This window comes from Nicotiana sylvestris, chromosome 3, assembly GCF_000393655.2.
Source record: "Nicotiana sylvestris chromosome 3, ASM39365v2, whole genome shotgun sequence".
Lineage (NCBI taxonomy): Eukaryota > Viridiplantae > Streptophyta > Magnoliopsida > Solanales > Solanaceae > Nicotiana > Nicotiana sylvestris.
In genome coordinates, this window is record NC_091059.1 from 56,310,763 (window position 1) to 56,335,968 (window position 25,206).

At 37.7% G+C, this 25,206-nt stretch overlaps 1 protein-coding gene across 1 annotated transcript; it reads left to right on the forward strand.

Moving 5' to 3' along the window:
- LOC104216368 (proline iminopeptidase) lies at positions 1-22,834 on the forward strand. The gene is made up of 11 exons (XM_009766385.2): positions 1-237; positions 862-1,067; positions 3,545-3,643; positions 3,714-3,824; positions 3,903-3,965; positions 4,099-4,192; positions 4,855-4,952; positions 18,550-18,651; positions 18,871-18,984; positions 20,964-21,038; positions 22,145-22,834. Exons 1-11 carry the CDS (start codon positions 72-74, stop codon positions 22,244-22,246), a joined length of 1,230 nt encoding a protein of 409 aa, XP_009764687.1. The 5' UTR covers positions 1-71; the 3' UTR covers positions 22,247-22,834.
- Positions 22,835-25,206: the final 2,372 nt, after the last annotated feature.

Sequence of the window (25,206 nt, forward strand, 5' to 3'; positions counted from 1 at the left end):
TGTCAATAGCTCTCATAATGCTGATATCCTCGGTTGTAGTAGCACAGTGAATGTGATATTCGACATCACCAATGAGGCTAGCAGCAGCAGCATCAACAACAACAACAATTGGGACTCCCTCGTTATTTCCTCCCTACACTACTACTAGGAGTAGTACTTTGGCATATTTGCCGGTCTCTTCTACTTCACCACCCCCAACTACTTGCATCTTTTCGCTTCCCATCACCCCCATCTCAGGTTTCTATCTCTTTCTCTCTATTTGTTTGTGTGCAAAAGTACTGCTTGATGGACCCTTAAATATCAAAATTTATTTGCCAAGATTTTTGCAGAAATACAATTCTGAGGGTAAAGCTGAGGCTTTTTTCATCTTTAGATGACAACTATAAGTGACTGAAATGTGAAAGTAAAGGAAAATTATTGGTTTGGTAGTAGCAATACTTTTTTGTTATAGGTGAATTTTCTGCTTGATTGACCCGTCAAAATCAAAGTATTTCTTGCAGAATTATAATCCAGATGTTAAAGTTGGGTGGTTTTTTTTCTTGTTGCCTTTAGATGACAATTGAGGAAAATGATTAGATGGGTATTTTCGTACTTTTTTGTTCCATTTGTGTTTGCTCTGGAATTTGCTCATATCGGTGTCAAAGACAGTGTTTTTCATTTTCTTATCACTTGATTTAACTGTGAAACTACTGGAGAATGACAAGATGAGCATATCATATATTTCATTCTGTTTGTTTTTCTTTGGATTTTGCTTAAATGAGTGTTTTTAAAATAGATTTTTTTCATTTAGTTTTGTCACTTAATCTGCTTTGGTATATCTGAGATGGATCATGTGTTTCGTGGTTGGTGCTAACTTTGCAGGGAGGAAGAAGTTATTGTTACGAGCTCAGAATCTTGATTGTGAAAGTGAGGAACAATTAATAGTGGATCAAATGGATTTGAAGAAAGAATTTCCTGAATTGAACAAGAATCTATACCCTTCTATAGAGCCATATAGTACTGGGTTTTTGAAAGTTTCAGACCTTCATACTATATACTGGGAGCAGTCAGGAAATCCTAATGGCCATGTGAGTTTTTTTTCCCCTATTTTCTCTTTCCACTCTCTTGTTATGTTGGCATTGGAACAGAATCTATTCATGCTTCTTGAACAAATCAAACTGATTTTTATGCCAGTGTCGAGGAGAAAGATTAAAAGAGAAAGCAATTACTTAAAAATCTGGGAATTGCTGTTAAATATACATAATGGATCTTTATTTATTTAAATCTTCCCTTGAAGATAAGGTGAGTTAAGAGCTAAGATGCTCTTTGTCTGTTATTGCTCGACTCAGTTTTTCTTTTTAGTCTGTTCAGTTACGTGGAGGCGTAGTTGTTGGCGTCTATTCTATTACCTTGATGGTTTGATCAATTTCCATAATTGAAACTGTTCTTCAAAAACAATCACTTTAATGTGAACTAATATTACTCTATGTTTTTATTTCAGTGTGACATTTTCGTTGCACAAACGCCCGCTTTATTCTCTTAGATATTTTGGGACAAGCTTCTCAAACTTCACAAATCAACTCTAGAAGTCATTATATGCGATTACTTCCGCCTCTTCCTGAAAGTGCTCTATTGTTTCTCTGCTGCCCGATTTATCATGGGAAAAGGGCCAAATTTACCTTTTTACTTTCAAATGTTGTCTGTATTTAACTTTCGTTATACTATTCGGCCAAATTTACCCCTACTGGCGAAAATTTACCCCTATCGTTAGCAAACTTTTAAAAATTACCCCCAACCCTAAAGGCAACCCAAAATCTCCTTAAAATTACCCACAATCTTGTAATCCTTTTGTAGAGCTAGCACACTCTTGATGTCAATCTAATGAAATTCTTTTACTTGTCAAAATGAATCACATATTTCTTGGTGGATTTAATTTGACTTTATTTTTGATGATTCACACTCTTCTTCTTATCTTCCGTCCCTTTTATGACTTAGACAGATATACCAAACTTACCTAAGCAACAACAGCGAAGGAAACCTTAGTAGGCAGATCTCAAGATGAAGAGAGTGAAACTAACCCTGTAACTTTTGATCTTGATCTTATGGTTGCAGTCAGGAAAGGGGAAAAAAAGCCTGTATAACTCCCTGATAGCACCAAGAGGGTGCTAGCTCTATAGAGGGGTTACAAGATTGTGAGTAATTTTTAGGAGATTGTGGATTGCCTTTAGGGTTGGGGTAAGTTTTAAAAGTTTACTAACATTAGGGGTAAATTTTGCCGGATAGTATAATAGTAGGGGTAAATTCGGCTGGATAGTATAACGAAGGTTAAATGTTGATATTATCCCAGAGTAAAGGGGTAAATTTGACCCTTTTCCCTTGTATCAAACTCAATCATGTTATAATGAAGGACTTTTTTTGGAATACAAGATCTACTTTGGGAAAGGGGACACTGATTTTACTACTTCTAGAAAGGAAAATGGGGCAGATAAGGGGCTTAGAAAAGTTGCTGAAATGAAGAGCTATTTGGTACCTCTAGGAAGGTAGTGTTGAATTTTATCAAGTATGGCCCCTTCCATTTTCTGTTCTTTGGTAATTTATCCTTGTTTTATTTCTTCTGAAATCCAGGCTTGATTGGTAATAAATGTTAATTTGGCATCCTGAGTCAGAAAATTAAACAAGTTTGAGTTTTACAACGTTTTTGGAAAGATCCAAGTATTCCTAGTACGTGGCCACTTAAAGTTCTAAGTTTGCTTGCCTACCTTACGATAACCTTTTGCAAATTGCAAAGGCAGTATCAGATTTCAACCTTACATGTGTTCCACTTTCTCAAAGGAGTCCCAACTCTCTTTTCCTTACTAGGAGAAATTGTGGAAGGTGAGGGAGCAAGCATATGAAGAGTGCATTTTTCTTGTGACTCCATAAGTGATTGATCAGTTTCCCTCTTTTTGGCGGACAACATTATTTTATCGGAAAGTGATATATATGCCTATTCCAAGTTAGGCCACATGTTCTCATGTTCCTACTCTCTGATGTCTTCACATGATGCAGAAGTAGAGTTGTTCTGTCCAATTTTATTAGAGCCATCGCTTCAACAATTAAAGCGATGAAGTGATGCAAAGTGAGGGGCCATCGCTTCATGGGTGAAGCCATTCATGCATGCTCTCGCAAATGATCTGTCGAGAAACAATCGAATCTTTGATTCTCATCTTTGAGGAGTTGGATTGATATCGGCTTTATTGTACGTTGATGTTGAAATTAGTTTGAAATTGATTATTGTAGTACTAAATTCATAATCATATGGTACTCTTTTTATTTTCCTAAATTGTGCGCTTCACTTGTCGGTTCACTTCAAGCCCCAAGGACCTTGTTGCTTTTTTACGCTTTTTGGATTTTGAAATAATGGTTCTGTCACTGGGTTGTTGAAATAATTGTTGCAGACCCCACTAGTAGGATTCTACTGGGTTGTTGTTGTTGGTTCTGTCACCTTCCAAGATGGTGAAATCTGCTTTTAGCAATGATGTGTTGGTGTATATAGTCATTTTGAAAATTAGTTCCATATTTGCAGCCAGTAGTTTTTCTCCATGGAGGCCCTGGAGGTGGGACTTCACCAAATAACAGGAGGTTCTTTGATCCTGGCTTCTACCGAATCATTTTGTTAGATCAGGTAGATATTCTTATTTAAGAGCTAGTCCATGCACTCTGCTTTTTCTAATGAAGACATTGCTATCTTCCAGAGAGGTGCAGGTAAAAGCAAGCCTCATGCTTGCTTGGAGGAGAATACAACATGGGATCTTGTTGGGGATATTGAAAGATTAAGAGAGCACTTAGAGATTCCAGAATGGCAGGTGCAAATAAGCTCTCCATTTGTGACTGCTTGGTGGATGGTACTTCATAAGCCTCTCATAAGCGTGATTTTTGTGCAGGTATTTGGTGGCTCATGGGGAAGCACTCTCGCTCTTGCATACAGCATATCACATCCTGACAAGGTTTAATACATGACTAATTATTCTTTAAGTTCAGGGTTTTTAGAACTTATTAGGGGGAAATTATAGATTCTGTTTTCAAAATCATGTTAAATCGATGTTATTGCTAAATATTTTAAATTTCCTTTCTGTTAAGGTTACTGGTATCATTCTCAGAGGAATATTTTTGTTGCGGAAGAAAGAAATTGATTGGTTTTATGAGGGTGGAGCTGCTGCAATATTCCCTGATGGTAAGCTTCTGAATATCATGCGTTCATTTGATTGAGTACATAATGGCTGAGGAAAAATCAACTAACTGTAACTAGTGAGCAGCTGTATCGAGATGTTCTAGAATCTGTAAACTATTTCATCCGATACTTGAATGTATTAGTTTTGTTGTGGATGAACTTGAATTATATGTAGGGTATAAATGTACACTAATTTGGCGTGGGAGTTCCTATGTGATTTTTCCGTATGAAGATAAGGAACAACTTTTCCATTCACTTGTGGATCTTTGAAAACTCACTTCTAAGCCAAAGTTTTAAGTAGTTCTTTATCTCTAGTCCATGAATGAAATGCATTCTCCAGAGTGTATTTCTAATTTTGTGAACTCTGACGAGCTTGTGATAGGTCTATGCGAGTCACTCCTTTTAATGAATCTTTTCAAATTTTAACTAAGCAGTTGTCTTACTAAAGCTGCTTACAAGCACATTGTATTAAGTAGTAATTGCTTACTCAAAACTGGGAAATTGACAAGTGTCTAGGTCTAATCATCATTAAGGTGTTGTTTTCATTTGGGATGACGTTTATAGGTCTGATCATTAAGGTGTTGTTTTCATTTGGGATAATGTATAAGGGGACTGAAGATGTAGCTTTGGAAGTTAATGCCTCTTTATTTTGTGATCTGTTGCAGCTTGGGAGCCATTCAGAGATATGATTCCAGAGAATGAAAGGAAGTGTTTTGTTGAGGCCTACCACAAGAGATTAAATTCTGATGACCTAGAAACACAGGTAAGAAGATGATGTTTCGTTGTGTACGGCCTGTTTCTTTACCATTCCGGATTTTTGAATTTTGAATATGTTTTAGCAATTCCTCTTATGCACCTGGGAACTTCTATGTCACGACCCCAATTTTCCTCTGTAGTATGTCGTGACGGCACCTAGTCTCTACGACTAGGTAAGCCTAACACTTACTGAATTAATTAATAGAAATTAACCAACAAAATCTAATAAGCAGAAACCAAATATTTCTAAATGAAACCAACATTTCCAACATGAAATAATATCCCAAAACCGGTAGTACAAGTCATAAGCTCTAACGAGTTTACTAGAAAATCCCTAATTACAACTGTTCCGGAATAGCAATAAACAGTACGAAGTAAAATTTCAGAAGGTGACTCCAAGGCATGTGAACGCAACAGCAGGTTTACCTTGAGTCTCCACAGCAATGCTCGACCAGCTAGCTAATGATCAACAACATCCGAGGTACCTGGATCTGCACAAAAATGTGCAGAAAGCATAGCATGTGTACACCACAGCGGTACCCAGTAAGTATCAAGACTAACCTCGATAGATTAGTGACGAGGAATAGTCGAGATACCTACTGGACTAAGCAACCTGAACAAGTATAAATGTGGACTATCAGGGGACAATATCAATATAGAGCTAAGCATGATAACAATAACAAAACAATGCTTGTAATAGGAAACTAAGAGCAACAATTAGCAACAGGGAACAAACATGCAACAACGCTATAGAGTAAGCTGAGCACAGTTTAAGCCCGACGAAACAAAATAAAGGAAAACAAGTAACAACCCTATAAGAACAACCGTTTTCACACCAGATTTATTCAAGAATTTCCACGAGGTACCAAACCTCATAATCACAAATCATGGGTCCCGATTCATGAACCCTAATCACTTGGCATTTTGTGCCCACATTACACTTCATAACCGTACGGATGACTCACGTGTCAAGAGAGTGACAATATCTAATATCCGCACGGACTACTCACGTGCCAACAATAACAATGACTCATGACCGCATAGACAGCTCATGTGCCAATAAAACAACTCTCCCACAGAAGGCAAGTAAACGAGAGTACATGTAAATGGTCAATAACATCATGATTCATCTTCTTAAACCGATATGGGTGATTAATTACTCGTATGCTTGTGCCAGTATTCTATCACAATTCAAGTCAACAAGTAAGAGTAGAGACAATGAATGACACATAAGAAACGATCACCACAAAATGTACAAGGTATAACTCGCACAAGGTGGGCATGCCACTACACAAATATCAGCAACAACAAAGCCCCCATGCCATCACAAGTCATCACAAATCATTCCTCGGCATAACCTACCTTGTCTCGCCACGTGCGCTATAATAAAGTAAATGCTCGCTTTGTCTTGACGCACGCGTATAATAATATTCCCACCTTGTCTCGCCACATGCGCAAACCCACATATATAGCCGCCTTGTCATGCCGCATGTGCAAATATTAATAATAACATCAGCACGGACAACTCACGTGCGAACACCCCGACAATCTTCTCAACAATACCACGTGTGCCAAAACATAACAACACAATAAAATGAATTTCACAACATGTGCCCATATGCCACAACATTTCCTCAAAACAGTTTCAATACCACAACCATGCATAGCCCTCGGCTCAACAACACTAAGTACAACAGCAACACCAATAATAACACGAGAATACGACAATTAAATCAACACAAGAACTTCAGAACACAAAGAAACGGAAGAACGGGCTCACAACGAAAGACACAACAGGGAATAATGGTCTCAACAAGAATAGCTCAACAAGGGAGAGATACTGTGTAACAATGATTCCACAAAAGTACAATTCGACGATAAAAGAGATATCATGAATCAATGATTCCAAATAAGGATAAATCAACAATGAAAAGGGATAACAAAACTTCATTTAAGGTTGAGCAATTACGGAAGAGATAACAACAATTTCAATTAAGGATAAGCAAATACAGAAAAGATAATAATTTCAATTAAGGATAAACAGTTACGGAAAAGATAATAATAACTTCAATTAAGGATAAGCAATTTCGGAAAAGATAGCATGACAATAAAAGAGGCAACAACTTCAATTAAGACATAAGAGTTCAATTGGCAACAAGGGTAAAACATGAATCAATTAATTCCAAATAAGACACGATAGGGTAAATTTAATAAATGGAGGATTTAACATGATAAAACAACTTCATATCTAATGAACATAAGAACCTAAGGGCTCTAAACAGTCAAATTTCCACGATTAAGCCCGAGTACGTACTTGTCACCTCGCGTACACGGCCTTCACATGACACAATTAGCACAAATGACTCAAATCCTAAGGGGTAGTTCTCCCATACGAAGTTAGGCAAGATACTTATCTCAAAGAAGCTAGACCAATACTCTAAAATAACCTTCTCGAGTGAAACAACCTCCGGACGGCTCAAATCTAGCCAAAATAACTTCAAATCATAAATAAAACTCATAGGAAACAATTCCGGATAATAAAGCTTCAATCTTTAATTAAAACTAAAAATTCAACCCAAAAAGTCAACCCCGGGTCCACACCTCGGAACTTGACAAAATTCATAAAATCTGAACAGCCATTCCGATACGAGTCCAACCATACCAAAATTATCAAATTCCGATAACGACTCGCCCTTCAAATTCTCATTTTACATTTTGAAAGATTTTTACAAAATTTCCCATTTTCTTCCATTCAATTCACTAATTTAATGATAAAAATAAAGATGGAATCATGAAATAAAATCAAATCCGGGTAGAGAACACTTATCCCAAACCAACACACGAAGAGACCTTCAAAAATCGCCCAAATCCGAAGTCTACAACTCAAAATATGATAAAAATGGCTAACCCTTGAAATTGAGTACTTTTATATTCTGCCCAGATATAGATCACAGAAATACATATGCGATTGCGAAGAAGAAACAATGACGTCCCCAAAAATGCACTACGCGATCGCAAAAGAAGAAACACGAACGCGACTTACAACCAAGTCAAGCATCGCGAATGCGGAAAGAGCTATGCGAACGCGAAGAGGAATCATGCCCAGCTCCCACAACACATCGCGATCGCGACAGTGAATACGTGATCGCATAGAGTACCTAAAGCATCAGAAAACCAGCAACTCTAAAACATGACGGAATGGCTCGAAGCCCATCCGATAACCAGGGTCCCCGGGACCCCGTCCGAACATACCAACAAATTCCATAGCATAACGCGGACCTGCTCGAGGCCTCAAATCATATCGAACAACATCAAAACTATGAATCGCACCTCAAATCGAACTTAATGAACTTATGAACTTTCAACTTCTACAACTGGCCGAATCATATCAAATCAGCCCGGAATGGTGTCAAATTTTGCATGCAAGTTGCAAATGACATAATGGATCTAATCCAACTCTCAGAATCGCAATCCGAGCCCGATATTAACAAAGTCAACTCTCGGTCAAACCTCTTAACCATTCAAAACTTCAACTTTTCAATTTTCACCAAAATGCTTCAAATTATCCTACGGACCTCCAAATCCAAATCCGGACACACACCCAAGTCCAGAATCACCATACGAAGCTATTGGAACCATCAAAACGCCATTTCGGAGTCGTTTACACAAAAATCAAACTCCGGTCAACTCTTACCGCTTAAGCTTCTAAAACCGTGAACTGAACTCGACCACACACGCAAGTCATAACACATAATACAAAGCTGCTCGAGACCTTAAGCTGCCGAACGGGATGCTAATTCTCAAAACGACCGATCGGGTCGTTACATTCTAGGTATTTAAAAGTTTCCTGCCTTTTTAAGGTAGACAAAAAGTAAATAAATAAAAATAAAAATGATGCAACTGTCTTCTTATTTCCTGTGATATCCTTTGATGTTTCACTTTTGCCTATTGGTGAAATACAACATACATATCCCCTGAGATCAGAAACTTTTGAATAAATCTAGGTGTTTTTTTCTTTTCTGTATAACTTGATTTAATTTTTAATAATCAACAATGGTTGAAGCTCTTTTTGTTCATGTGTTAGTGGCTTACGGGTAATGTTATTGAGATAGAAAAGTTTGAAGTATTCATGATACTTACTGCACATAAACCACTATATTCTCTTAACTAAAGAAGTCAAGAAATAAGTTATGCATGGATTAGTAATGGGAAAAAATGCCCTCTCTTGGGAGATGTGTAACCTTTCCTAATTCTCTCCCTAACCATCTTTTCCGATAGCTTTCGCTTTCGACGATCATTGCTTTTCGAGAAGGTGACCGAAAAAGAGAGGATGATTATAAGAGAGTATCTCAGAACTCTAAGCGTCGCATTAATGAGAGACAGTCGGCGCCCTCGAGTTCCAAGACAACCGAAGTACAAGGAACGGAGACACATGCCACGAGTTTTTAAAAACTTAAAATTGCGTTTGGGAATGGGACACGCGTCGGTTAAAGGAAAGGATCAGGTGTCCTTTAATAAATCTGGGCTCTTTAATAACTCTAACGCAAACAAGACGGGTAAATATACTCGGCTGAAGGGCACTAATAATCCAAAACAGAAGGCAGGCCTAAAAGAGAGTTTTAATCGGAGAAACATGGGCCAGAAAGTTCGTTATAGAGTAAAGGCGTCCTTTAATAAATCTGGGCTCTTTAATACCTCTAACGCAAACAAGACAGGTAAATATACTGGGCTGAAGGGCATTAATAATCCAAAACAGAAGGCAGGCCCAAAAGAGAGTTTTAATCGGAGAAAGATGGGCCAGAAAGTTTGTTATAGAGTAAAAGTGGTCGACCCATATATCTAGAAGTCTTCTTTTACTACTGGAGATCTAGAATTATCCAACTCTTTTCGATCCTTTAGCTGTTGAAGTTGAGGCGATAAAAGCGAAAACCTTTTCTTTGGAGGAGAAGGACATGGAAGATATACAGCAACAAGAAAACCAAATGAGAGATTTTGGGCAGTTGAATGGTAAGAAACACAAAGAGGGAAGATAAGAAGAGTTGGAGAATCTTCTACCTGAGGAAGATAACCCAGGCATGAATGGAGAGGGTGTGGGGAATCCGATGAATAACTATTCCAATAGCAAACAAGAAGATGAATAGTTACTGTTTAGCTATGAATAGAGACTAGAAGTTGAAGAAAGACTAGAAGTTGATGAAGCCTAGGGTATTTTGATGCTTTCGTGGTATGAGAATCAAGCGCTCAATATCGAGCAGAAGTTAATTCACTTGCAAGCTTCAGTTTGGGTAAAATGAAACATGACAAAAATTAGCATGCAGTTGGGGATAAAGACAGAAGATATTGGGGAATAACTTATGGAGTTACTTATGCAGATTGATAGTGAAAGATCCGAAAACTCTTCTACATCTGGTTCACCGAGTACTGTTTCTCCAAGCAAAAAATGTGAGAGAATTGAAATTACTGGAGTTTAGGATATGCTTCGAAGGTGATGCAAGTAAATGGGGTAGAGGCAAGGGAAGGACAGCATTGCCAGTTGATCAATGAAGTTGAAAATTATATGTTCGAATGTGAGGGGTGTTAACAAGGCAGACAAAAGGGAGTTGGTTAAATTAGTTTTATGTAAATGGAAGGCTGACACACTTAACAGAAACAAAAACAAAAAAGATGAATTTAGATTGTATCATCAGACAGCTTGGGTGGTTTTAGTGGACTGAGTGAGTTGAATTGGAAGCTCAGGGTAGTAGTGGTAAGATTATTATATTCTAGCATAAAAGAAGATGGAATCGTTCGGAGAACATTATGGGTCAACATTCAGCTACGATCGTGCTAGAAGGAGAAAATTCTGGATATCAACATGCTTTCACTAGAGTTTATGGTCCTTGTGATGGAAAATAAAGAAAAGGTTTATGGAAGGAACTTGCAGCAATCAACGGAATTATGTCACAACCATGGGTAGTGTGGGGAGATTTTAATGTATTTAGGTTTGAAGAGGAGAAGAGGGGAAGAGCCAAGAATACTAGAGCTATGAGAGAGTTATCAAAATTTATGCATGAACAATCTTTGTTTGATCTTCCATTTCATGGAGGCTCTTATACTTGGTTTAGGGGGAGAAATAGTCAAAGTGCATCCAACATAGATAGTTTTTTTTATCAGAAGATTGGGATGAACAATTTAAATTCTTGAAATAGAGGGTCCTTCCTAGAACTACTTCAGATCATTGTGCAATCCTATTAGATTGTGGAGATTGCAGCGTAGGAAAAAGGTACTTTAAGTTTGTAAATATGTGGTTGGAGCATAAGGCTTTCTTAGAACTAATTGACAATTGGTGGAAATCCTATGATCTACCAGGTGATCCCGATGCTGTTTTTCCAAAGAAACTTATACATTTGAAAGGTGATTTAAATTAGGGAATAAAGTGGTTTTTGGTAAGCTAGAGGACAAGAAGAGTAAGGCCTTGGCCAGGCTGGAAGAAACTGATCATGGTATGGTACTTAATCAGGATGAAGAACATTTAGACTCTAAAAGAAACTCTATCATGATGGAGCCGGAGGAGTGGCAAAAGTTGAGGAGATCTCATGGAGAAAAAAGTCCAGATGCATTTGACTTGAGCAGGGGCATAGAAACACAAAATATTTTCATAGGCAAGCCGATGCCCATAAGAGATTCAATTGTATTGACAAGATAGAAATTAATGGAGAGTTGGGGGATGATGACATAATCAAAATACATATTTAGGATTTCTATGAGAAGTTGTTTAGTGAAACTGAAGACTGGAGGCCAAGTTGGGAAGATGATAATTTGATGACACTTTCTGATGAGGATAAGGAATGGCTGCAGAGACCTTTCTCCATGGAAGAGTTTGAAAATGTTACTAAATCATTCAGAAGTGATAAGGCACTAGGACCTGATGGCTTCAACCTTTATTTTTTCCAAAAATGCTGGAATACAGTTAAAGATGATGTGGCAAATTGTGGAGGCATTTTATAAAAAAGGTTCCTTTGTCAGGAGTATGAATTCTTTCATTGCATTGATCCCCAAGAAAAAAAGAGTTGCAGAGGTGAAAAATTTCAAACATATAAGTCTATTGGGAAGTGTTTATTAGATCATTGCAAAGTTGCTGGCAGAAAGACTTAAATTAAAGGGTAGACAAATAATTGATGCTGCTACGGTTGCCAATGAGAGTGTTGACAATCTATTGAGAATGAAGAAAAGAGGTGTTGCTTGCAAACTGGATCTTGAGAAATTTTATGATCATGTAAATTGGTCTTGTTTGCTAAGTATTCTAAAGCAAATGAATTTTTGTGACAGATGGATTAAGTGGATCAAGTGCTGTATATCTACTGTCAGCTTTTTGTATTGATAAATGGAAATCCCCAAGACTGTTTTAGATCTCAAAGGAGTTTGAGACAAGGGGACAATCTGTCCCCATATTGTTTACTCTAGTGATGGAAGTTCTTAGTAGGATGTTAATAAAGGTAGAGAAGTTGGGATGGATTAAGGGAATGCACTTTGGCAGAACTGGTGATAATAGAGTCATAATTTCTCATATCTTATGTGCTGATGACACCCTCCTTTTTTGTGAAGCTTAGAAAGCGCAAATACTATACCTCAAAGGAGTTCTGGTAATTTTTGAAGTAGTCACTGGATTAAGAACTAATATGGCCAAAAGTAGCATATTTAGCATTGATGCTGATAACACAGTTGAGGAGTTGGCTGCTATTTTGGGTTGTAAGGTTAAGAAATTTCCAACAATATATCTAGGGGCTTCCTCCGGGTGCAAAGAAAAATGATTAGAATATTTGGCAACGGGTCTTTGATAGATGTGCTAATAAGTTGGTTCCCTCGAAGAAACAATATTTTTTCTATGAGAGGCAGACTTACATTAATAAGTAGTGTGTTAGATGGAATGCCAACCTACTACTTGCTGTCCCTCTTTGCTGTGCCTTTGTAATCGAGAAAAAGATGAATACCATGAGAAATAAGTTTCTACGGGATGACAGTGCTACTAAAGAAGAAGATGCATTTAGTCAAATGACAAGTGGTGTTGAACGATTAAGAAGGGGGTGGCTTGGGTATAAGAACTCTAAAAGTTCACAATAAGAGCCTACTTTTCCAATGATTATGGAGATACACACATGACGGGGATTATGTATGGAAGAAGCTGATCAATGCTATTTATGGTAACAAGGTTGAGTGGAGACCTTCCTCTTTACACTTGAATGCAAAAGGAGGCATCTGTAAGTGTATTTGTAAGTGTATTAGTAAACTTTAGGAAGAATTTTGGAAATTTACTAAATTGGAAGTTAGGAATGGGCAAAGAATTAAATTTTGGACAGATTTATGGATAGGGGAAGATGCTTGAAATCTAAGTATCCTATTCTATTCAAGTACTCTGTTAATAAGGATGGTATGATTGGTGATTTTCACACAGAGGCAGGATGGCAGGTGGAGCTCAAAGAAACTTGAACAACCGGGGGCCCATACTACCTGCCTAACCCTTCGCTCATAGGGACCGGAGATTGGAAAACGCCTTCTAAACCACCACATTTATCCAAAAGAGAAGGGAAGGGGCCTATGTATTTGCATGAACCTTGCAGATTTAACGGGAGGTAGATGATTATTGTCTTTTACTTCAGTAGCTTGACTTAGTCTCAATTAATCATAGTAAGGTGGATGCACTGATCTGAGCTGGGCAGTCAGAAGCTGTTATAATATGCTGATTAAGAAGTTAAGTCACAGGGTTAACAATTGGCCTTGGAAGATGATTTGGAAGACAAAAGCTCCGGTCAAGTTGGCATGCTTTGGTTGGATAGCAACTTGGGAAGCATGTTTGACACAAGATAATTTGCAAAACAGGGGGTTTAATCTAAGTAATAGATGCTATATGTGTGAAGAGATCAAGAATCAGCGAATCATATTCTTCTCCATTGTAGAATTGCTAGACAGTGCTGAGATTTATTCTTAAACATTTGTGGTATCTCTCAGGTAATGCCACAGACTCTGTTGGAAGAGGGCAAAATTAGAGAGTACCTAGAAGACTCGAGCAAATATGGAAAAGCATTCCTCGGTGCATATTCTTGACTTTATGGCCGTAAAGGAACCCTGCTTGTTTTGAAGGACACAAGGATCGCATTTTAGAATTAGAAAAAAATATATTCACAAGTTGTTTTATTGGTGTAAAAGCAGTGTACCAATGGAACAACAACAATTTATTGATTTTCTGGATTTACTAGGAGGCTAGCAGGAGATGGTTGTTTTTGAAGGTGCTCTTTGTCACTTTTTGTACCATCTTGGTACCTTATTAATGAAACTTTTACCAGTTGATTAGTATGATTCAAGGAGATTTGATTTGATTTGATACCTGGACTAATTGTATATATTTATTTTATTTCCTTAATTAACATTAGGAGCTTTGTATAAATTTTCTTGCTCATGGGATGTAAACACACACAAAAATACAAGAAGCCCTTTCTTTTCTTCTCAAAATCTACATGGCATCAGAGCAGGCTCAGATCTTGGGTTCGAGTCTCACCGCCACCCAATATCAAAAAGAATTTTCACGTGCTTGACTCATCAAAAAGAATCAAGTCCGCACGTGCAGGGGCATGTTGACAACATAATTAAGTAAATAATAATGTGTTCTCTCTAACAGCTTAAGCTTTTAGATGAGATGGTTACACATTTCAATTTGGTATCAGAGTCATTGCTCCCTTTTTGAGGTGAGTGATCTTCCTCGCATCACTAGGGTTTCGTTTTTATCAAAGAGGTCGAGTTTTCTCTCTCTTGGTGGCCGTCCGCAATACAAACTTCTTCTAGTTCCGTCGAGCTGGATTTGGTTTCCGGCGAGACAGATTATTTTTTAGCAATTTTATTTAGATTTCCTTTTGATTGGGCAGAAAATATGGAGACATTCAAGGAGGCGGTTTATGGAGAAATCTTGTCTTTGGATGAAATTCAGCTTCTCCATCGTCTCCTAGCCAAACTTGACTCCGTTAATGTTGCCATATCCAATTATGTGCAATCAGGTACTGTCTTTGCTTCTTACCTTAATTCTTGGATTGTTGATTCTGGTGCAATAGACACATGACAGGCTCTTCTAAAGGCATTCAAAACTATTCTCTATGTCTCAAAGGAGGTAATGTTAAAATAGCCAATGGTTCTTTAACACCTATCTCTGGAACAAGTTCTGTTGTTTGTACTCCTAATATTAAACTATCATCCGTGCTTCATGTCCCTGGGTTCCCTGTCAATCTTTTATCTGATAGTGCCATCACCAAAGCTCTAAACTGTAAATTCGAGTTCTTTTTCGATCATTGTATTTTTGAGGATCTTCAAACAGGAAAAAAGATTGGCAGTGGTATTATATATTAGATGGAATTCAAAATTCTGGTCAAGCCTTTTTTTGGGGAAAGTAAGGATGTCAACAAAGAAATAATACAACAGCATAGACGGTTAGGAAACCCATCATTCTTTGTTTTGAAGAAGTTATATCCCGATTTGTTTTCAAGGACTCGATTTGAATCTTTGTTCTGTGATGCGTGTGATATGCCAAGCATACTAAAAACTCTTATCCTATGAGTGATAATAGAAGCACAACTCCGTTTATGACTATTCATTACTGCACTAGGATGACTTGGGTATATTTGTTAAAGGACAAAAGTTAAGTTTTCTCTTGTTTTCAGTCATTTCATAAGATGATTTGTACTCAATTTGATGCGAAAATAAAAATCTTGAGAACTGACAACTACATCGAATACGTGGATAAAAGATTTGGTTCTTATTTGGAGTCCAATGGGATAGTCTGTCAGACTAGTTGTCCTTACACTAGTGCACAAAATGAGGTCGCTGAAAGAAAAAATAGGCATATGTTAGAAGTAGCAAGGTCTCTTATGTTCACCGTGCATCTACCAAAACCTTACTGGGGGATGCTATTCTAGCGGCTGTCTATCATATCAACATAATGCCACTTATAAACTCCTCAAGTTTCAAAGTCCTCTGGAAGCTTTAAAGGATAAGAATGAATATACTGTTCTTCCAAAGGTGTTTGAGTGTGCGTGCTTTGTCCACACTATTTTGGAAAACTTGATCCTAGAGCTATAAAGTATATTTTCATTGGGTATTCCTCGACACTGAAATGTTACAAATGTTATCATCCTCCCTCTAGGAGATCTTTTGTTATCATGGATGTTACTTTTCGAGAATCTAATCCCTATTTCAGTATTACCTCATCACCTCTTTCGAGGGATAGCGGTAAGGAGGAAGAAGTGATTCTACCTAGTTCCGTTACTTGACCTCTTGATGACGTTGTCACAGGGAAAAGTGAAATTGGAGAAAGAATTCAGGGGGAGACTATTGAGCGTTTGGATAGGCATGATTTGAAAACTTACTCAAGGAGAAATAGAGCAGAGGAAACCATCATGCAATCTACCGAAATTGAACTTTCTTCTACTAGTGAGTTATGTACATTTTCTAATGAGTTAGATGTGCCTATTGCTCACAAAAAAGGAGTCAGATCTTGCACCACCAAGTACCCTTTATCTAATTTTGTCTCCTATAATTCTGTCTCCCTCCTATAGAGTTTTTGCATTGTCTATTTCTTCTGTGTCTATTTCCCAGAATTGGAGGGAAGCTTTTGCAGATCCTACGTGGAAGCAAGCTATGATTGAAGAAATGAAGGCCTTGTCAAAAAATGAGACTTGGGAACTTGTCACTTCACCACAAGACAAGAAGTTGGATGGCTGCAAATGGGTCTTCATTGTGAAGCACAAAGCTGATGGCTCAATTGAAAGATTCAAAGCAAGATTTGTGGCTGAAGGATTCACTCAGACTTATGGAGTGGATTATCAAGAGACATTTGCCTCTGTTGCTTAGATGAACACTATTAGAATTCTTTTATCTTGTGCAGTTTATCTTGATTGGAATTTGCAACAGTTTGATGTGAAGAATGCATTTCTTCATGGAGACTTAGAAGAAGAGGTGTATATGAAGATTCCTCCTGGATTTGATACTGCACAGAATCAAGGAAAGATATGCAGATTGAAGAAAAGCCTTGTATGGACTGAAGCAATTCCCCAGAGCTTTGTTTGGTAGATTCAGCAAAGTAGTGTTCTCTGGGTTACCAACAAAGCAATGCCGATCACACCCTTTTCATAAGACATCAAACGGGTAAACTCACTCTTGTCATAGTTTATGTTGATGACATAGTAATAACATGAGATGACAAAGAGGAGATGACCCGATTGAAGAAGTTGTTGGCACATGAATTTGAGATCAAGGATCTAGGAAAATTGCAATACTTCTTGAGAATTGAGGTTGCTAGATCCAAAAGAGGAATCTTTATCTCTCAAAGGAAGTATATTCTGTATCTCTTGAAAGAAGATGGTATGACAGTTGTTGACCCGCATAATCGCCCACTAAAAGCAATCACAAGTTACAAAGCGGAGTTGGAGAGTCGGTTGATTAGGAGAGATATCAGAGGTTGGTTGGAAGACTCATTTATTTCTCCCACACTAGGCCGGACATGTCCTATTTAGTCAGCCTGGTGAGTCAGTTCATGCATGATCCCCAAGATCCTCATATGCAATCCGTCTTTCACATTTTGCGGTATTTGAAGTCAGCTCCAGGGAAAGGTCTACTTTTCTCCGAACATGATCACCTCCAAATAGAAGCCTTTATGGACGCAAATTGGGCTGGATCTCTAGATGACAGAAGATCTACATCGGGTTATTGTACATTCGTGGGTGGAAACGTGGTTACTTGGAGAAGCAAGAAGCAAAGTGTAGTTGCTAGATCAAGTGCGAAGGCAGAATATAGAGCTATGGCCCAGGGTGTTTGCGAACTGCTTTGGCTACAAAAGCTACTAGAGGAAAATTGAGACTTTCTGAAAAAGGAAAACTTTACTTGTACTGTGACAATAAGGCTGCCATCAGTATAGCTCATAATCCAGTCCAACATGACTGAACAAAGCATGTGGAAATTGATCGATACTCATCAAAGAAAAAGTTACAACTGGTGTTTTGAGTTTGTTTCATGTGCCATCTGAAAAACAACTAGCTGATGTGTTTACCAAAGGTCTCAACAAGCGAGCTTTTCATAGTTTGAGTTGCAAGTTGGGCATGTGTGATATTTTTGCACCAGCTTGAGGGGTAGTGTTGATTGAATCAAGGAGATTTGATTATATTTAGGAGATTTGATTTGATTTGATAGCTGGATTGATGGTATAGATTTATTTTATTTCCTTAATTAGCATTAGGAGTTTTATATAAATTCCCTTGCTGATGGGATGTAAACACACACAGAAATATAAGAAGCCTTTTTTTCTTCTCAAAATCTACATTACCTTATCAAAAAGAACTAAAGAAGCCAAGAGACCATTTTTCAGTTTGTCATGAAAAGATATAAGAGAAAATTGGAAGCACAAAGGATTTGAATACGATTGGAAGCAAAGATGATATGGCATACCAATTTTGTCTGCTGCAGACATTGTAAGCGGCAGTTTTTCCTATTGCCTCCACATTATGACATCAACTCCACATAATTCTAGAGCACTATTAAAGACTGTAAACATACTAATTTGCTCGTCTCAAGTTCTTAATTTGTTTTAGTATGCAGCAGCTAGGGCATGGACTAAATGGGAAATGATGACTGCTCACCTTCTCCCAGATGAAGAGAACATAAAGAGAGGAGATGTTGATGATTTCTCCTTGGTGAGTACGTTTATGAAGTGTGTTCGGTATTCCGTTGACCTTCCCGTTAAAGCATTTTTCTTTTGCATCTATATTCTTGAACTCTTTCTACTCTTAACTTTGAAATTATGATATTCTAGAATTATGATATTCTAGAATATGCAATGTGAACAATTATTTTCAATCACAGAGATTTTTATCATTCTTTATTATAATATCAATATATCATGTGTTGTTCAGGCATTTGCAAGGATTGAGAACCACTACTTTACCAATAAGGGCTTCTTTTCTTCGGATTCTTTCCTTCTAGATAATGTGGAAAAGATAAAGCATATAAAGACAACAATTGTTCAGGTAAATTCTGCTTTCATTTCTACCTTCTGCTTTGCATTGCTTTCTCATAGTTCAAAACTCCCCTGTTATGTGAAGGCCAATCTGGAAACACAAAACATCCCGACGATGTACTTTCTTTCCATATTTGGATGAGATTTTCCATGGAAAGAATGATATTGGGAAAGAAATGTGAATTAAGGACATACATACAGGACGTAGTGGTAGCCGGTAGGGGATCAATGGCTGCCAATGTTGTTAATTCTGGTTGTTGGTGACTGCCTTGTTGAATGGGACACAGGGGTGTTTACTTTTCTCCCAGTGATGCTTTTGGATACTTTTGAGACCTGAATTTTCCAAATAAATTTTGAAGGAAATTTCTTGGTCTGGTGTCTTTACTTTTGCATTCATGGCTTCATGTGCTCCGAAATAATTGTGCTATTATGGTTCCATGGGAGTGTTCATAACCGAGGAGACACCATATATCAACAATCAATTTTGCATCCATTCTTAACCCACTCGATTCCTTGGCATGCCTTTACTGGCAATTAGAATTTTTGGTCTCCGCTACCATCATAAATACTCAAGTGTTTATCCACTGTCTTTTTCTTTTTAGTGGTTGCCCATTTGTTGATTTCCTGTGCAATTGTTGCTTTGGCAGTGGCCACAATTCAAGCAAACTCCTAAGAGGGCTTATCGAATTTTATGGCCCTACAGGATCCTGCTGGGTTACCTGAATGAAAAAATCCTTTTTCCAGGACTATGTGCTGCAAAAAAAAAGAAAAAAAAGAAAAAAAAAGAGATATTCCTGTACTTCATATCATAAGTCTGTTTCTTGACTGTTGAACACCTATAAAGATCTCATACTTGAAAGCTGCAACACAATTAGCTTGAGGTATATTATGCTGCTCTCTATTAACTGACTGCCATCTCCAAGTGGGTATAATAGCTCTATGAATATATCTGTGAGGTGTTTTAACTGGACTCTTTCTATTACTCTCACAGTTAGAATTGTTGTGGATGATTAACAACTTGCAGCTCCTTGAGTGACCACTTTTTCTGCTACCTGCTATTGAGTATCACAGCCTAAGCGATTCAATTAATATAGTGGCTGCAGTTGTCCCAATGAGATCCGGAGCTAGCCCCTGTAATTGTCGGATACACCTAAAGTACCATTATGACTTCCATCCACCAGCATTAACTTTATTCCTTAAGAATGAGTGTTTCGAACCACAAAATCACCACCTTAAATTTGGTCATTAGTCATCCGTCTAATGCATGAAGACTTAGTTACTGAAATCTGCTATTGCTTACTACTGAACATTATTGCTGTGATTGCAAAATATGATTGGTTCCTGCATTGATTGGGGGAAAGGGGGATGGGATGGGAGTTTATGTATTTGTAATGAGGATCAGGATGGTGAGTAGCTCTGTGATATGAAGACAATGCCAACAGCGGCAAGAAGTACAAGATTATGATAGAAATGAGATTGCTGGATAAAATATTGGATGAGGTTTTTCTTTCAACAGATTTCTGGAGTTTAGTTATGCGATTTTATATGTATTACGATATTTCTTTGAAAGTATATTTTCCATTGCCATATTTTTTCTATAACTTGCCAATACAGTTTAAATAATGATACGAGTAAAGAGCTGGCCGAGTTTCGAATGTATGTTGCCAAAATGGGAGTGCATTAATTTTCCATAGTGCTTCTTGATGTAATCATGTGAGTTTACCTAAAACATCCACTTAGTGTAGTTGACAACTGTATGGTCCACCAGATATTGGCTTAAATTAATCATTGAACATGCATATTTAAGCTGTCAGTGTCACTATGTTTGACTGTTTTCTTGTCATTATGTATTGTCAATCTAAGATGTATATATGTGTCCCTTTAAAACCCTACACTAAACTTGAATCTTATATATTCTGCATGCATCTGAGGTGAATTGAATTCCTGGACAATCTGAAGGCAAGAAATATTTTCTAAATGCACTTTCAGGGAAGATACGATGTTTGCTGTCCAATGATGTCAGCATGGGATCTTCATAAAGCTTGGCCAGAGGCAGAGTTCATAGTAAGTAATATGTGATTTGTTAAGTTAAGTAGTTGCGGAAATTCAACATATGTGAAGGGGGTTATGAATCACATCTTACATCTTCTCAAGTTGATCAAACCTAAGCTGGTCCATCTGTTTCTCAATTTGCCTCTTTTTGGGCTATTACCCCTTGAATGATAGTTTGTTTTCGTACTTGAATGTTTTGTATGAAAGTACATTTGTCTAGATATTCTTTAGGGAATTTATCCGAGTGCTCATATTTAGTCTTATAGACTTGAAATATATATTTAGATGCATAGTTTCCGGTGCAATATCTTAAAGTTGCACCCTTGGGCGTCTGACTTAAATAAAAGAGGGCCTTCCACCATTTGATATGGAGAGAGGAGGACAAAGAAATGCCTACAACTAATCTGGAGGGAAGAGTAGTTCTTTTAAAAAAAATATTTTTTGTTTTTCTTAAAGAGGAACTGGAGGGAAGAGATCTTGAGACGAGAAAAACCAAAGGTAGTGTTAAACTGGCGATTGGGACCAGAAATAGCGAAGGGACCCCCCTAGTACAAACATGGTAGATTTACCAATAGTCATTGATTTGAGATTTCTATGAAGAGTTGGGATGTGGTTGAGACCAAATAAATATTAATTTCATATTTAAAAAAAACCTCGAATCTGATGTGTATTTGGGTGTGGGAAATGAAAACTCACTAAAATCAAGATATGTAATGAGCTAATGCAGTGGTTTGAATCCTCCAACCCCTGGGAACTTGGATGACTTAGTCAGCACGATATTTACCTAGGAAAAGTAATAGCTGAAGAAACAAGGCTGCCTTTGCCCAGGAAATATAATAGCCGAAGAAACAAGGCCTTCTTTACCACATGAAAACTAAATTGAAAAAAAGGAAGAAGTTTTGTACTCTTCGCAAATGAGCTAATGTTTTACTTAAATTTGTGTACATGCTCTTTTTTTAGTGTGGGGGTGGGGGGTGGGGGGAGGGGGGATGTCGGTGTACATTAGGGGTTTGTGGTTACATTTTCTTTTTATGTGTAATTGACATAAGAATCTCGATTGTTGATCTATGTAGACTTCTAAGTTATTGGTAACTGACAGTTTCTCTGTGTAATTATAGGTCGTCCCGGATGCAGGTCATTCTGCAAATGAACCAGGAATTGCAGCAGAACTTGTTGCAGCTAATGAAAAATTGAAAAACATCCTTAAAGGTGTTTGTTGAGTTCGAAGTGCCGCAAATAATTGAGAATTTACAGATCTTTGCTCCATTGAAGCATTGGATATTGGCATCTGATGTTTGTGGGAGGATGAATAATGGTCTGTGTGTTTAATGTTTTAGATCCTTGTATTCCAATATTCTAGCTTTACGTTTCTTAGGAGCACCTCACTGTGTGGATGAAAGCAATGCCATGAGTTTTCTCCCTTTTTATGTACGGCTATGGCACGAGGCTAATTGGAAGAAGTTATTTGTGATCTACACGTATGAATTGTAGGTGCAACTAAAGTCTTGCACCAGAGGATGTTATGATTTATTTGTATTAGGATTACATTTCCTTGTAATTTTCATTTCGCACTTGAAATTGCAGCAGTCACAACTGAAGTTAGTTTGAGTAGTTAGACGCAGGCACGTGAGGGGCACATGGCTTCCCAAAGTTAGTTATAACTAAATTTTCCCTCACGTGGCTTCCCAAAGTTAGTTATAACTAAATTTCCCTCCCCAGATTCCCTCGTCTATATCAGTTAGAATTGTCCTTAATTGTACACGTGATTTTTACTTTTGTTATCAATAATATCTCTCTATCTATCTCAATTCTTTCCTAGTTATTCGAGTGATTGTTCAAGAGAAATTCTTCCAAATTTGTTCTTTAGATCTCTCGATTCAATCTTTGATTTTGGAGATTGTATGATTGGTATCACAGCTTTCCTTTCCTTGGATTTGTGAATGGAATTGGGTGAGCACAATACGCAAATTCAGGAATTACGAAGGGATCTCTATAGACTTCGTGGGTCCTTTGATGGCATCAGTGATGAGTTGAGGAACACTGTTGATGAGAAATTGGCAGCGTTTATGGAGGAATTCAAGAGTATCTTAGTGACAATTGTTGGTAATTAGAGACCAACAGACGAAGTTGTTCCTAATCGACCTAGGGCAAGAGGAGTTGAAGATGAAGCTGCTCCTGAAGTTGCTAGGGCTCGAAGGGATGATGGAAATTAGCTGCCTATCAGAGGGCATCGACTGCTATTTCCTAGGTTTGATGGAGTAGGCTTGCGTGATTGGCTGTATCAATGTGAGCAGTACTTTGGAGTAACTGAAACTTCAACATCCTCAAAGAGTGAAGATGGCTTCTTGTCGGCTTGAAGGTGAGGCTCTTCAATGGCATCAAGCTTATATGAAGACTAGAATTACTAGAGAATGGCTAGTTGGGGGGAATATGTGTAGTCTATATTCTAGGTTTGAATATGAACTTTTTGATGATCCAATGGGGGACTTGAAGGTTTTGAAACAAACCTCCAGTGTGCAAGATTACATAGATGTGTTTGATGAATTGCTAACTCAAGTAGAGTTGAGTGAGGAGTATATTGTTAGCTATTTCTTAATGGGTCTTAAATAGGAAATTGGACTATCAGTGAAAATGTTTATTCCAGATCCTTACAAAAAGCCAGTAGCCTTGCGAAAATCCAGGAATAAATATTACTTCTCCAAAAAGATACTCTGAGAACGACCCCAATTCTTTCATAACCCAGAGCTGTCCAAAAATTCCTAAATAATCCTCATAACAGTAACCAAACTTACCTACTCTATCCTAAGCCCAACCAAAACCATATATAAAAATCCCAATTTCCTGAGTCCTGCAGTGATGTAGGAAAAGAGAGCTAATGGCCTTTGCTTCCATTGTGATGAGAAGTACACACCTAGACATGTGTGCTCTAAGAGCAAGCAATTATTTTTCGTTAAGGTAGAGGAACAATAGAGGAAGCGAGGGATGGGGAAGTAGACATAAGGTTTAACCCTTCTGTCATCTTGTGTTTGGAAGGAATAAAAGGCCATATGGATTTTAATGGAGCTGACTTGGCTTATGTATCAGTGCTTGCCATCACTGGTATGTACAATTTTAGGACAGTGTTCAAAACTATGAGGGTCACAGGGTCTGTGAAGGGCAAAACTGTTAAGATTCCTATTGACACAGGCAATACACAATTTTATAGACCTTGAGGTAGCTAAGAGGATGAGATGTTACTTGACTCAAATACAACCTTTCTCTGTATCAGTAGCAGATAGTAACAAGATGTACAGTGGGTCCATGTACAAAGGTTTTGAGTGGAGGATGCAAGGAGTATAATTCATATCTGACATGTTAACACTCCCCTTGGGAGGGTGTAACATGGTCCTAGGAATACAATGACTTACTACTCTAGGGAATATCCTTTGGAACTTCTAGAAATTGAGAATAGAGTTCAAACATAAAGGCCACAAGGTGTCCTTGAGAGGTATCCAACCACTAGCTTTGAAATTAGTAGAGCAAAGGCAAGATACATAAGCTCTTGGCTAAGCCTGCTGAACTGTCCATGATGTCTATCTACATGTTCATAGTAGATCCTAATTCTGAGCCTTGCTTATGGGGTTTAGAATAGGGCTGTGCATGGATCGGATCGGATTTAGCATATTTCGGATTGAAATTTCGGATTTTGGATTCTGCAAAATGCAATTCGAATTCGATCCGAATTAATATCAGATCGGATCGGTTAATATTTTGAATTTTCGAATCGGATTGTACGTATTATTAAGAACTTTTTCTTTTATCCTTTTTTGCATTTTCAAGCAAATTAATATTTATATTTTCCTTCTCAAAAGAATTTAAAATGAGGAGAGGAATGCTAAACTCAGAATCTGTGGGCTAGAAGTAGGGCACCAATGTATTGTGCACTTATATATAACTTCAAGCATCAAAGATGATGATATTCAGAAATCATCTCCAAGCCGCCAAGAAAATAAATTATAAATCAAGAGATAGTCAAAAGTCGGAACACAGAGAAAAGACAGAGGAAGCAAGCAGCAGTCTCGGTCTCTCGGAGTTGTAACACAGAGAAGTGTAGAAGACTAAAGAGAAGAGAAAATGAAATAGACATAACCCTAAAATTAAAGTTGGTATTTATACTTGCCCTAATAATTTTGGATTTCGG

Coding starts and splice junctions, on each gene's coding strand:
- LOC104216368 (XM_009766385.2), top strand. CDS start 72: ATGAGGCTAGCAGCAGCAGCATCAACAACAACAACAATTGGGACTCCC. Junction 3,825..3,902: donor TAGAGATTCCAGAATGGCAG/GTGCAAATAAGC, acceptor ATTTTTGTGCAG/GTATTTGGTGGCTCATGGGG. Junction 4,193..4,854: donor TGCTGCAATATTCCCTGATG/GTAAGCTTCTGA, acceptor GATCTGTTGCAG/CTTGGGAGCCATTCAGAGAT.